This window comes from Muscardinus avellanarius (assembly GCF_963383645.1).
Source record: "Muscardinus avellanarius genome assembly, chromosome: 9".
NCBI classification, from domain to species: domain Eukaryota; kingdom Metazoa; phylum Chordata; class Mammalia; order Rodentia; family Gliridae; genus Muscardinus; species Muscardinus avellanarius.
The window spans coordinates 93,581,039-93,595,930 of NC_137795.1; the positions used below are offsets into that span (position 1 = coordinate 93,581,039).

A 14,892-nucleotide genomic window follows, 5' to 3' on the forward strand; every position below is an offset into this window, starting at 1 on the left:
CTTTGCTGAACAGAAGCTCTTCAGTTTAATGCAATCCCATGTATTGATTCACCTTTTAGTTTGTTGTGCCTTTGGGGTCTTGTTGAGAAAGTTTATATCTGTGCCTATGTGTTGCAGTATTGGACCTATGGCCTCTTCAAGGAGCCTCAAGGTCTCTGGTCTACTTTCCAAGTCTTTGATCCGTCTTGAATTGACTCTTGTGCAGGGTGAGAAAGTGGGATTAATTTCCAATTTTCTGCATGTGGTTAACCAGTTTTGCCAACACCATTTGTTGAACAAGCTATCTTTTTTCCAGTGTACATTTTTGGCCCCTTTGTCAAAAATCAATTGGCTGTAAGTGTGTGGAGTTGTTTCTGGGTCTTCTATTTTGCTCCACTGGTCTATGTATCTGTTTTTGTGCCAGTAACCATGCTGTTTCTATTACAATGGCTTTGTAGTATAGTTTAATGTCAGGTATTGTGATTTCTCCTGCATGGTTTTTGTTAATGAGAACTACTTTGGCTATTCTGGGCTTTTGTTGTGCCAAATAAATTGAAGGACTGATTTTTCTATGTCTATGGAGAATGATCTTGGTAATTTAATGGGCATTGTGTTGAGTCTATAGATCACTTTTGGAAGGATGGCCATTTAATGATATTTATTCTGCCTATCCATGAACATGGAAGATCTTTCCATCTTCTAAGATCTTCTTCGATCTCTTTTTTCAGTGTTTTATAATTTTCTTTGTAGAGATCTTTTACCTCCTTGGTTAAGTTTATTCCTAATTATTTTATTTTTTGTGGGAGATCCTGAGTGGAAGTGTTTTCTGAATTTCTTTTTCAGTGGATTTATGGTCGGTGTACAGAAAAGCTTCTGATTTCTTAAGATTGCTTTTCTATTGATACACTTTGCTGAATTTGTTGATCAGTTCTATGAGCCTTTTGGTTGAGTTTGTTGGGTTTTCTAAATATAGTATTATGTCATCTGCAAATAGTGAAAGTTGAGTTCTTCTTTCTCTATTTGTACTCCTTTGATTTCCTTTTCTTGCCTTATTGCTCTGGCTAGAGTCTCAAGGACTATATTGAAGAGAAGTGGTGATAATGGACATCCTTGTCTTGTTCCTGTTTTTAGGGGGAACTCTTAAAGTTTTCCCCCATTTAATATGATGTTGGCTGTGGGCTTATTGTAGATTGCCTTTATTATGTTGAGATATGTTCCTTCTATACCAATTCTCTGCAGTGCTTTTATCATAAATGGATGTTGGATTTTATCAAATGCTTTTTCAGCATCTATTGAAATGATCATGTGATTTTTGTCTTTGGTTCTGTTTATATGATAAATTACATGGATCTATTTTTGTATGTTGAACCAGCCTTGCATCCCTGGGATGAACCCTACCTGGTCATGATGTATGATTTTCTTTATGTGTTCTGAATGTGTGTTGCTAGCATTTTGTTTAGCAGTTTTGCACCAAATTCATCAAAGATATAGGCCTGTAGTTATCTTTCCTTAACTCTCTTTATTTGGTTTTGATGTTAATGTGATATTGGCTTTATAGATTGTATTTGGGAGAGTTCTGTTTTTTTCTATTTCACAAAATAGATTGAGGAGTATTGCTATTAGCTCTTCTATAAAGGTTTTATAGAATTCACTTGGGAAACCATCTGGTCCTGAGCTTTTTTTTTTTTTTTTTTTTTTTTTTTTGATGGTAAGCTCTTTATTGCTGTCTCAATCTCTTTGATTGTTATTAGTTGGTTTAAATTTTCTATATCTTCTTGACTCAGTTTAGGAAGGTTGTATTTATCTAGAAAGTTGTCAGTTTCCTCCAGATTTTCCATTTTGTTGGAGTATAGTTTTTCAAAGTAGTTTCTGATAATCCTCTGGATTTCTACACTGTCAGTAGTAACATCTCTTTCATCTCTTATCTTCATAATTTGGGTTGATTCTTTCTTTTTTTAGTTAGGTTGGCTAGTGGTTTATCTATCTTGTTAATTTTTTGAGAAATCAGCTTTTGGTTTTGATAATTTTCTGTATAATTTTATTCTCTACTTCATTCATTTATACTCTTATTTTAATAATTTTCTATCTTCTACTGGCTTTGGGGTTAGATTGTTCCTGTTTTTCTAGGGCTATTTATTTGATGGGTTTTTTTTTTATGTGAGCACTCATTGGTATAAATTTTCTTTTTAACACTGCCTTCAAAGTGTCCCAGGGGTTTTGATATGTTGTATCTTTATTTTCATTTGTTTCTAGATATTTCTTGATTTTACCTCTTACATCTTCTATGACCCATTCCTTATTCAGAAGTGAGGTGTTCAGTCTCCACATGTTTATGTTGTTTCTCTGGGTCTTCTTATAGTTGATTTCTAGTTTCATTCCATTATGGTCTGAAAAAGACACAGGGAAGTATGTCACATTTTTTGAATTTGCCAGTGCTCACTTTGTGGCCCATGATGTGATCTATTTTGGATAAGGTTCTATAACCAGCTGAGACAAATGTGAACTCCACTGTAGTTGAGTGAAATATTCTATATGTGTCCAACAGGTCCATTTGATTAATGGTGCTCTTTAGTTCTGAGGCATCTTTACTAACCTTTTGTCTGAAAGATCAGTCTAATGGTGTGAGAGGGGTGTTGAAGTCTCCCAGTATTATTGTATTGGGATTTATGTGTGACTTAATGTCACAAAGAGTTTGTTTTAGGAAAGTAGCTGCACCTGTGTTTGGGGCATAAATGTTGATTATTGTTACTTCCTCTTACTGAATTGTTCCTTTTACCAATAAAATATGACCTTCTTTGTCTCTTCTAATAAGCTTGGGCTTGAAGTCTAACTTGTCTGATATCATAGTTGCTACTCCTGCTTGCCTTTGAGTTCTGTTATGATTACCTTGCCTCAGCCCTTTACCTTAAGTTTGTTACTATCTTTACTTGTAAGGTGTGTTTCTTGCAAGCAGCAGATAGATGCATTCTATTTTTTAATCCGTTTTTGCCACTTTATATCTTTTTTGGGGGGGAGTTGAGGCCATTTACATTCAGTTTGATTATTGAGAGATGATTTTTAATTCCTAACATGTTAATATTTTATTTTTGTTTGAATGACTGTTCATTTTTGCTTAGTTATCCGCTTAGAAATTCTTGTTCCTCTGGTTCTGGCATGTATTACTTATTTCTTCTTTGTAGTTAATCTATTTGAGTATTTTTCATAGCGCTGGTTTTGAAGACATAAATTCATTCAGTTTCTGTTTGTTATGGAAGCTTCTTATTTCCCCATCTAATTTGAAAGAAAGTTTTGCTGGGTAGGAAATTTTTGGCTGGAAATTGTTTTCTTTCAGAGTTTGGAATGTGCTACTCCAGGCCCTTCTGGCTTACATGACTTGGTTTGGGAAGTCTAGAGTGATTCTAATTGGTTTGCCTCTGAATGTCACTTGGCTTTTTTTTTTTTTTTTTTTTTTGCCTTTAATATTCTCTCCTTGGCTTCTACATTGGTCATTTTGAGTATTATGTGGCCTGGGGAACGCTTTCTCTGATCTTGTCTAAAGGGAGTTCTATAAGTTTCCTGTACCTGTGTGTTGACCTCTTGTTCTATGTTTGGAAAATTTTCTGCTTTTAATTCTTTGAAGAGATTGTTGATCCCTTCGGTTTCACCTTCTTTTCACTCCTCTATTCCTATTATTCTTAGGTTGGCTCTCTTAAGATGAGCCTGTATTTCTTCAGTGCCCAGTTCCTGTTGTAAATTGTTTTTTCTAATTTATAAACTATGTTTTCATTTTTGGAGTGATTATCTTCAAGGTGTGAGATTGAGATTCCATGTTTCTAATTGATTGTTTATAGTTTGAATTAATGCCTTTACTTCAGTGATTACATCCTTTATTTCTTTCAGACTCTCTCTAAATTATTTTCTAAAATCCTGTGTTATTGTACAGTTACATTCCTGATTTGATCTTCTGCGGATCTCTGCATTTCTTTTATCACATTCTGTTATTGCGGAGTTGTGAGAGCTCATTTCTCTGTTGTTATTCCTCCTTCCCATTATTTCAGAAGTTTGTACCACTTGCTTTTGGTAGATTTCTCTCAGTCTCTAGGTGTCAGCTTTTATATTGAAGGGCAAGTTGTATTGTATTCAACAGTGAAGTTTGAGTAAGGACGTAAGTGAAAGTGTAAACGGAAGAATAGGGTAAGGTCTCAGATAAGGTCGAATAGTGTGACTATATGAGTTTGGTAAGGTAGTATGTACTAGAGATTATAGATAGTACAAATGTAGTAGAATTCTAGTAACCAATCTAAAGTCCCTGGTACAGTGAAGTGGATTTAATACAAGACAAGGGAGCAATAAAAAGAAGATAAAAGATAGAAAAGAAACGGTGTGAGTAGGTATGTACAAGGGAAGAAGCTTGGGAGAGGATTTGGGAAGAGGATTAAAAAACAAATATAAAACAAAAAACAAAACAAACACACACACACACACACACACACACACACACACACATACACACACACACAGCTCCCCCCCAAAAAGGAAAAAAAAAACAATCAGGTATTCACTGGCACACATAAAAAAAAAAAAAGAATGAAAAGACCAAAACAATCCCAACAACGAATTAATGCATCTCTACAAATAAATGACTAATCAGCAGTCTCTCTCTGTGTAGATACCAAGGGCCACTGGCACCTTTCCCTCTATGAGTCTGGTTCTCTGAGTCTTCTCAGTCTATGCAGTTGGTCAATATCAATGGGGCTGATTTAATATTGAGTGAAGGTCGCCCTCCACACTTTCCACAGATTTGGAGTCTAGGTCTCTCCCTGCCTCTGTTGGTAGTGTATGCCTCTGAAACCAAACTCAATGTAGGAGTCTCAGTTCTCCACAGCTAGGGCTGGGCTAGTCTGACTTCTCCCTCTTCACCACAATTGGGAGGTCTGTGTTGTTCCCAGAGATCTTACTCATTTGGGTTTAGTGTTAAGCATAAGACTCCCCCCACACTTTCCACTTATCGGAGCCTGGGTCTGTCTGAGCTTCTCATATGATCAACAGCAGATCCCATTCCCACATTCTCTGGGTTCTTCTCCAGATCACCAGGACTTCACTTGTTGTGCTCTGGATCTCTAGAGGGTGTGGTAATCTCAGCCTCCACCACTCTTTCCCCGGGTTTTATTGCAATGTCTCAGACCCAGGGAGTTAGTCACAGCTGTGCAAGACCCTGAGAGCACTGGGATGGGCATTTTCCTTTGGGAAACTGTGCCTAAGGTGTAATAATTTCTGTCACCCCTACTCTTTCACTGGGTTGAACTGCAGGATTTCAGACCCAGGGAGTTTGTCAAAGCTGCGTGAGTCTCTCAGGGTTCAGTGCTGGGATTTCTCCTGTAGGGTCCACAATTTCACTTATGATTGTGGTACATGCTGGGCTGGAGCTCTCTCAGGCATGGTGGTCTCACCGCCCCTGCTGGCAATATGGTGCTGCCACCACGCCCTCGGCCATGAGGCTGGTGTATTTCTTTTATGGTTTTGAGCCCTGCTCTGAATCCCTAGAAAGCATGATGGGCTTGGGCGCTGGAAATTTTAGCCAGTCTTTGTGCTGAAAGAACTGCTGAATTACAACCAACTGGACTGCAGCTGGTTACTTCAGCTTCTTGTGTTCCTTTTTCCCTGGAATCTGGATCTGTGAGGCAGGATGGCGCTGGTGTACCAGCTGCCGCCACGAGGCAGGCAAGTTTCTTTTCCGCTCTCTGGTTGTTCTTCTAGTTTTATTTTTCTCTGTCCCTTGTACTTATAGTTTTTATTTCTCTACTAATAGTATTTTCTGGCTATGTAAGGTGTTATTTTTGAAGCTATGGAGATGAAGTGTCAGCAGTACTTGTAGACACTGCTTTACTTGGTTGCCATCTTCCTCCACTTTTTATTTATTTAACACTTTCTTGAAAGAACCCCCCCAAACCTACACCCTTTTATTTATCCTAAGGGATTATCTATGATAAGAAGGACTAATTAGTATAATCAGCTTCTACAGTTACTCAACAATTAAGAAATAAGAATGAAGACAAGAAATTGTTTCCCAGTATTGTGATCTATTAATGGATGCCAGTGTTTCCCACCCAGATAATGAATTATGTTAATAAGGGAGATGGGTATGATATTTTCATACTTTCATTAGTACATCATAATTGTATATCATAGTGAGGTTCAAAGTGATATAAACATACCATGCACACAGCACTTATACTTCTCGTCCCATCCCGTCCCATCCTGCTCCCATCTCCTCCCTCCCCATACACGTTAGTGAGATTGGTAGAGGAATCTTCATGTACTGACATAGCATTATTTGAACTGTTTCCTCCCACAGTTCTCCTTTTTCTTCTCCCCACCTCCCTCCCCCACCCCCGCCCCCATTCTACTGATCTCTCTCTTTTTTATCTAATGTCCCTTTTCCTTCCTATTTTCTCTCTAGCTTCCACATAGGAGAGAATAGTGTATTTTTTCTGCAGTGAAGGTAGATGAAAAGTACTAACTGAACACCACGCCTTGTGCTAAAGTGTCTCTTTTTATTGGCTGTTTTTAGGGGCATTGTCCAGTCAGAAGAAAAACTTGTCATCAGCGCATCTTGGGCAAAAGACGATGATATCAGCAGACTCTTGAAGTCACTGCCGAACTGGACTAACATGGCTCAGCCCAAACAGCTGAGGCCAAAGAGGGAAGAGGAAGAAGATTTCATAAGGTGAGGTCTATTTCCTACCTTATACTAGACACAGGGAGGAAAAGCACACTTGTTAATTCTTTCTTACATGAAATCTTGGCCAATTTTAAAGATCAAGCAGCAATTGCTTGAATTTAGCAATCTGGTTTCATTCTGTCTCACTTCATTTCCCGTGCAAATGTGCCTTGAGATCAACCCATTGGAAGGGAGGGATTGCTGTGAATCAAATTTGGAGCACTGCTAAATCTGATTAAAATATTTTTAATGTTCATGTCATTCTTCCCACTTACAAGAAAAATATAATTCATTTGTTCATTCATTCATTTGTTCAGCAAAGCTGTATTGACCCTATGGGCCTACAGACCTGACAATAGGATAAAGTTCCTGCTCACAGAGTATGTTAACAGCTGTTCTTAATGTATTCATTAATTTATAGCTCCAATGCTTAGATTTTCCAGAAAATACAAATGTGCTTCCCAAGTTGACTCACCGAGGTGGTATTATCTCTAATTGTTATCTACTTAGACAAAAGTAAAGTCTCTCAACTGTATCATCCAACGTTTACCTTTGCACAATTTAACTTATTTACTTAGCAGTGGAATTTGATGGAGCTATTCGTTTTCACACGGTTGGCTTGCCACAGTGAAAAATCTCACCTCTTGTTGTCTTGGATTTGTGGAAAAGTAGATAAGTGACGGTGGCAATACTTTGTCCAGTTAAAATTGGGTTCGTTTTTATTGTCTTTTGCTTATCCAATTGAATGAATAGATGTAAATAGAATAAAAGTGCTCTAAAGAAGCAAAGACCTACAAAGGAAGAAAAGAAGTAATGGCCAATCTGTTACTTCTAATTTATCCTAGAACTATGGACTTCTCTCTCTCCTTCCTCTCCCCCCCCATACACACGCGCGCGCGCACACACACACACACACACACACACACACACACAATGTGGATTATAACTATAGATAAATAGCTCTTTAGTTCTCCCAAGGTTAACCATATTCATATGCTATAGCACCATCCAGATTTGACCAACATTTATTATCAAAATTTTCTATAGTATCATTTTAAACTTTCCCCAAATCCTGGTACACAGTTTACACATAACTCAACATAAAACCTTCCTATTTGGTTTTTTTTTTTCATCTTTATTGTGCACATTTTTAAATACTTCATTTTGGAGGAGCAATTTTATTTAGGTTTACGTAAAAAATTGAGCAAAAAGTATAGTTTCTGTGTGTCCTCCTCCACCCACCACTCACCCCAGTTTTCCCTGTTCATAGGGACTAGTTTTCATGTGTTATGTTTGCCACAACCGGTTACATAATGCTCAAGCAATATTATTAACTCAAGTCTCTAGTTTACAGTAGGGATTACTCCTTGTGTTGTATATGCTATGGATGTGAAATAGGTAAGTAATACATCCATCGTTCCAGCATCTTTATGAATCTTCTCACCACACTAAACAGCCATCGTGCTCTTCCTGTTCCCTCTGAACCTGAAGCCACTGATCTTTTTACCTTCTCTGTAGTTTTAGTTTTCCCATTTCCGGTGTTATGTACTTGGAATTATACAGATGCTGCCTTTTTACACTGGCTGCTTTTGCTTAGCACCTCACATTTAAATTTCTTCTGTCCTTTTGTGTCTCTGTAGCTCATTTCTTTAATCTCTGAAGAACTTTCCATTTTCTGAACTTATTACAGTTTGCATATCCATTCATCTACAGAAGGGCATCCTGGTTGCTGTCAAGTTTTGTGTATTTATGAATAAATCTGCTGTAAACATGAATGTCCGGGTCTTTGTAAATGGAAGTTTTCAACTAATTTGAGCACATACCAAGGAATGCAATTGCCAGATCATATAGTAACAATATATTTAATTTTGTAAAAATAATGACCAAACGCTCCTCCACGGTCCATTTTGCATTACTATGAGCATAAATACAAGCTCCTATGCCCCAGGTCCGTGTCAGCATTTGGAGTTACCAGCATTTGGGATTTTGTCCGTTCTAGTGAGGATATAGTGGTTGCTTTAATTTGCAGATTTTTTTTTGTAGTAGCATTTTAATTTGCAGTTCTCTAATGGCATGCAAAGCTGAGCATCTTTTCATATGACTAACTGTCATCTGTATATCTTCTTTGGTAAGGTGTCTGTACAGATCTTTTGTCAGCTTTTTAATTAGGTTATGTGTTTTCTTGCTATTCAGTTTTAGTTCTTTGTATATTTTAGATACCAGTTTCTTACCTAATATGCACTTTGCAAATATTTTCTCCCAGTCTGTGGCCTGTCTTGTCATTCTCTTCACAGCGTCTTTTGTAGAGCAGAAGGTTTTAATTTTAATGAAGTATATCTTGTGATTCACTCGTTTATATATTGTGCTTTTCTGTTCTCTCTCATTTTAATTGAGTATTTTGTATGATTCTGGTTTTTCCCTCCATTCTTAGCATGCCAATTATATATATATATTTTACTTCTTGCATTTGCCATATGCATTTGCAACTAATTCAAGACCACTTTCAAATAAAACTCCTTCACTACAGAGGTAATATAAGTACAATTCCTCCCTCTTGTCCTTTATAAAATTAGAGACCTTTCCATTATGATTCTTAACCTATAATCAATAATTATAATGTTGCTATTATTTTGAACAAACTAGTACCTGTTAAATCAACTAAGAATAAAAATACCTCATTTTTGTTTTTATTTATTCTCTACCTAATGTATATCCTTCCTTCATATACAAGTTTGTGACCTGTGTTATAACATTTTTTTCTAAGAGACTTCCTCTTCAACATTTCAAGCAAGGCAGGTTTACTGGCAACAAATTCCCTCAATTTTTGTTTGTCTGAAAAAAGTATTTTTCCTTAACTTTTGAAAGATTATTTTGTTGAGTACAGAAACTTAAGTTGGTGTCAGCGTTCTCCAGAGAAACAAAAACCGTAGGCCTGATACATAGATAAATACTTTTCTTGTGTGTGTGGTACTGGGAATGGAATCCAGGGGCATACTACCTCCAAGCAACACCCCCAAACTTGTATTTTTATTCTTTATTTTTGAAACAGAGTCTCATTGAGTTCCAAAGGATAAATGCATTTGTTATGGGATTGACTTGTGCCGTTATGGAGGCCCAAAAGACCTACCATCTGTTGTTGGCAGTCTGGCGAACCAGGAGTGGGGGGAGGGCTAAGTGTGACTCCTAGAATCTCAAAACTGGGAGCTCTGGTATATATGGACAGAAAATGGACATCCCAGCTTAAGAAAAGGGAAGGGTGAATTCTCTCTCCACCTTTTGTTCTGTTCACGCCATCAAGAGATTGGACGATACCAGTGATTAAAATGCTCACCTCTCTTAGAAACACCCTCATAGACAAACCAGAATTAAAATTTTACCAGCTATCTGGGCCTCCCTTAGTTCAGTCAAGTTGATACATCTAATTAACTATCACAGTTGATGTTATTTTTTTCCTCTGAACACGGTAAGTATTCACTCTCTACTCCCACCCTGCTTATGTGATTTATAAAGAGAAATGTGATGTAATTCATATCCTTGTTCCTCTATAAGTAAGGTCATTTTTTTCTGTTTTTTTTTTTTTTTTTGTGTGTGTGTGTGTTATTAGGGATTGAACCCAGACGCATTCTACCTCTAAGCTACGCCCCCCAGCCCAAACTATTTTATTCTTATGTATTCACTCAGTTCTTGAGAGTCTCACTACTTGCTAAGACTGCCCTCAAACCTGCCATCCTCCTGTCTCCGCCTCCCAAGTCCTGGGATTATAGGCGTGCACCACGCCCAGCTCCCCTAGCCTTTTTGTTTGTTTCTTTGTTTGCTTATCATCTTTGATTTTATGTAGTTCAGATAGAATGTTCCTAGATGTAGAATTATTGCTATTCTCGGAGGTTCCTGGATCTGCTGTATCATATCTGTCGCTAGTTTTAGGAAATTGTCAGGTATTATTTTTGGAGCAAAAGTACTTCCACGCCCACTTTCTTCTTCTCCTGACAATCCAATTTTGCAGCCGTTATAACGCCTTTAATTGTCTCAGTTCTTCGAACGCTCTGTTCCGTCTTTTCATTCTTTTTCTTCTCTGGGTGTCAGGTTTAGAAACATCTACTCACAGTTCTTCAGGGTTATCATCGTTCCCTTGGCATACGCAGCGTGCTGCTGAGCCCATGAGAAGCATTGCCCACATTTACTTAGGATCCTCTTAGAATTTCCATCTCTTCTTATATTACCTGTGGTTTACTTTTCATCAAATATTTATTGCAAATAGTGTTTAATGAGGAACAATAGCTGTATAGAATGTACACATATCAAGGGCACAGTTTCCGTACTTCTCACTTGTATAACCAACACCCAGAAAGAAACGGAGCATTAGCAGCAAGAAATGGAACATGGCAGCTGAGGCCCTCTGCCTGCTCCCTGGCCGCCCAGCAGCTACCATTGCCTGACTTCAAACCACTCAGGCTAGTTTCATTTGCTTTATATAAGTAGCATCGTGTAGTTATGTACTCTCTTATGACTGGCTTCTTATGTTCCATGTTATGTTGGCAAAATCCATTCATATTGTGTATAGGTTCTCATGATGCTAAATATTTCACTATTTTACACATTATAGATTCTTAAATAACAACTCAATATGTATAATTTGATATATATATATATACATATGTATGTATATAATTTGGTTTTGTTTGCTTAAAATATAGGGTTAAATATTTAATTCCAAGCCTCCTGGTTAATCAGATTATTTTTCTGTGCCTCTAATGTTCATATTTCTTTTTATTTTTATAGTTTTATTGGTATATTGCAGTTATACAACCTAGAAAGGCTCAAAGGCATACAAACACCTAGCACTTGGTGTTTTTTTCTCTTAATCCCACCCAACTACCCGCCCCTGCCCTCCATTGTGTATGGTAGTGAGATTAGTAGTGATAAATAGTGATACCTTCATATATGAACAGAGCATTATTTGAACTGTTATATGGAGGGTCCTCATAAAATTAAGAATGGAACCACCATATGGCCCAGTTAGACCACTTTTCTGTATCTTTTTTTAAAAAATTGAAGTCAGCGCTACGGATTTTTAAAATATATTTTATTATGTGTATGTAAGTCTGTGTGATATACATATCCATGTGAATGTGTGTATATACACAAGTGTGTATACTTTTTTATTTTACTAGTGCGCATCTGGTAGCTTTTATTTTAGAGCAATTTCAAATAGTGCCACTGTGAATATTCTGTTCTTTTGATAACTGTATATGTGCATTTCTGTGGGGATATGCTAGGAATACAACTGCTGGGTGATCATGTACACAAATGTTGAATTTTAGTTCACACTGTCAAAACAGTTTTCTGAGTGGTCGTAAGAGTTTACATTCTCACAGAGATATGTTGAGAGGTTCAGTTACTCTAGCTCTTATCAATGTCTGAGATTTTTCCATCTTTAAATTGTAGCCACTCAAGGAGGTGTGGAGAGATGTCTCATTGTCCTTCAATATACATTTCTCTCACGAATGATGACATTGGGAGGGGGACAGAGGGAAAGTCTCTAAAGCACATAATGTACTTAAACAAACATATCAAAGTCAATCACTAAGCCAGCCATGGGTAGGAGGTATGGGAGGGAATAGAGTGGGGATTGGGTAAGGGCTAATTGGGGGATGTGTACATGTATGTCTCCACAAGTCTTTTATCCCATTAAGATATATGATAACAATACACCAATAAAATTTTTTTTAAGAAGATGACATTGAGCAACTCTCAGTGTATTTTCATGTATTTGTTGGCCATTTGAACACCCTCTTTCATAATGCATTTTTTCAGATCTGTTGCCTATTTTTAATTGGATTGCCTTTTGCCTAGGAAAAGGAGTTTTTTATATATCATATGGAAACTCTTTAGCTCTTCATTTATCAGATGGAAATTCCTTTCCTGTAGATAGATCAGTCTTCTCCCACTTTTTAGGATGCCCTTTTACTCTCTTAATGGTATCTCTTATTAAACAAGGTCTTTAAAGTTTTAATAAGTCCAATTTATTATTTATTATTGTGTATCTTGTTTAATAAATCTTTACTTATACAAAAAGTCAGAGAGATGTTTTTCTCTAAAACTTGGAGCTGAATATTTCTCAGCATCTGTCATAAATTATAAACTCTAAAATTCTTTTGCACTACTGTGCTTTTTATTCCCTTTATTTAGACCATATTATCATGGCTTTAGCAATAGAGTATATCCCCATGACTTTTTCTGTCTGGGCATGCAAAGACAGACTGAGAGATTGGTCAATCAGAGACCTGAGTAGAATTAATCAAATTCATCTTAAGACAGAATTCAGTACACAGAGCTCTGTTCTTTCACAGAATTACTGACACATCCTTCTGGCACATGTGAAGAGGCCTGAGTGAGCATAATCCTATTCCTTTCCTTTAAGTGTACTCACTTAGTCTTACCCACTAGCCTTACTAGCTGCTAGAAGCAATTTCTGGAAGTTAACTAGTTCTTTCCCAAATGTGCAGGTTAAGTGAATGTGTGTTTTCTTATTGTTGCTTCTAAGCTTATTATTAGACGTCTGTCTTGTGCTTGCAAATGTTTTTTTTTTTTTTTTTTTTTTTTGGTCCAGTTGTATTAGTTACCTTCAACAACTTAGAGTTAAAGGAAACTTTCTGTAGCTCTATTCCTAAGGGGAGAATGCTGACTATAAGAGATGGCTTTGTCCACCTAAATCTGTGCTTAAAAGAGCTAGAATTGCCGGGCATGGTGGCGCACGCTTGTAATCCCTGCGCTTGGGAGGCGGAGACAGGAGGATCGCGCAGGTTCGAAGCCAGCCGCGCTGGCTTAAGAGACCCCGTTTCAAAAATATAAAATAGGTCTGGGAGTGTAGCCAGGAGGTAGAAGGGCTTCCAGGAACCCCAGTACCACAAAAAAAAAAAAAAAAAAAAAAAAAGCTAGAATTAAGGTCTTGCCTTTCTTTCCTCTTGTTCTGCCCACTGAATTGTATCACTTTCAATCTTAAACTTGAGGGAAAAACAAATATTATACAAATATTTCTTAACTCTCTTGGTGCAATCTACATGAAGTAAAGAATAATTTTAAATGGCTATCTCAATGAAATATTACATTTGATTATACCCATGCAACCACCTCCCAGTTCAAAATATGGAATTGTTCTAGTGTCCCCAAAAGCGCTCCCCTCAAAGTAACCACTCTCCTGATTTATATCAGCATAATTTAATAGCTTGGTCTTGCCCGTCTTCAAATTTTGCATGCATTTAATTGAAGTGTCTCGTCTCTTTTGCTGAACATGCCTGAGAGATTGGTCTATGTTTTCACGTGTAGACATAGGTTGAAAAACAAATTGTATTTGCCTTCACAAAGAAGAAATAAGTTTGCAGGTCTATTTTGTTTTGTATGTGGTTGATTGTTTCCTTTTAACCTGTCACATCCTCGATCCTGATGAGAAGCTGAAAGCCAGGAGATAGGAGACGATGCTCTTCATTGATATTCCATTGTGGTAGCATTGACGGCGAGCATCGCTTTAGCACATTAGACCACAGGAGAATGGGGGACAAGCCAAAAGGACTGGAAAGTCACACTCTCCTCCTATAATTAGGCTTTAAAGCTTAGAGGGCTATTTGGCACTCAGATGAATGTAGAATCCAGTGCCCTTTGCATTGAATAAAGGTGATATTCCCTTCATTATTAAATGAAGCTCTTTTCTATTCTTGCTTTTTAACTAAAAAATAAAAATGTATTATTTCCAGGTTTAACTTTGAATAAAAGGGAAAAAAACTAGGTCAAGCCAGGGCTTTAATAGAAAAAGAAAAACAGCAAATATCCTTTTGTTTCCAAAGAAGCCGCAAGCGGGCTCTCGGGCCCATTGTCTTTGCACCTGTCACATATATGTGTATATTTATCCTTTTGAGATCTAGAAGTTTCCACTGATAAAAGACAGCCCTGTTTCCTGGAAATGTCATTAACAGGAGAGAAGGGGGGGGTTAAAAGAGATAGGAAAGGGTTGTCTAGGAGCTAGGGTACGAGAAAAACAGTCCCATAAAACTGATCAACCATTTCACTTAGGATCCCTGAATCTCAAAGAATAAGTCTCGTTTCTCTAGAGAGAGCTTTAAAAATTCTTTTCTTGTGGGTGTTTGTGGTACTTGGAATTGAACTAGGAGCATTTTACCCTGAGCTACATCCTCAGCCTTATTTTATCTTTTATCTTT

The 14,892-nt window shown here is 37.2% G+C and overlaps 1 protein-coding gene across 1 annotated transcript in view; it reads left to right on the plus strand.

Annotated features, from left to right (window-relative positions):
- EXOC4 (exocyst complex component 4) overlaps positions 1-14,892 on the plus strand; it is a gene marked incomplete at both ends in the record, with an annotated part of 858,131 nt that overhangs the window by 707,142 nt on the left and 136,097 nt on the right. Inside the window, one exon of the mRNA XM_080701126.1 lies at positions 6,530-6,685. Coding sequence (XP_080557252.1) covers positions 6,530-6,685 — 156 coding nt within the window. The remainder of the gene's footprint in view (positions 1-6,529; positions 6,686-14,892) is intronic.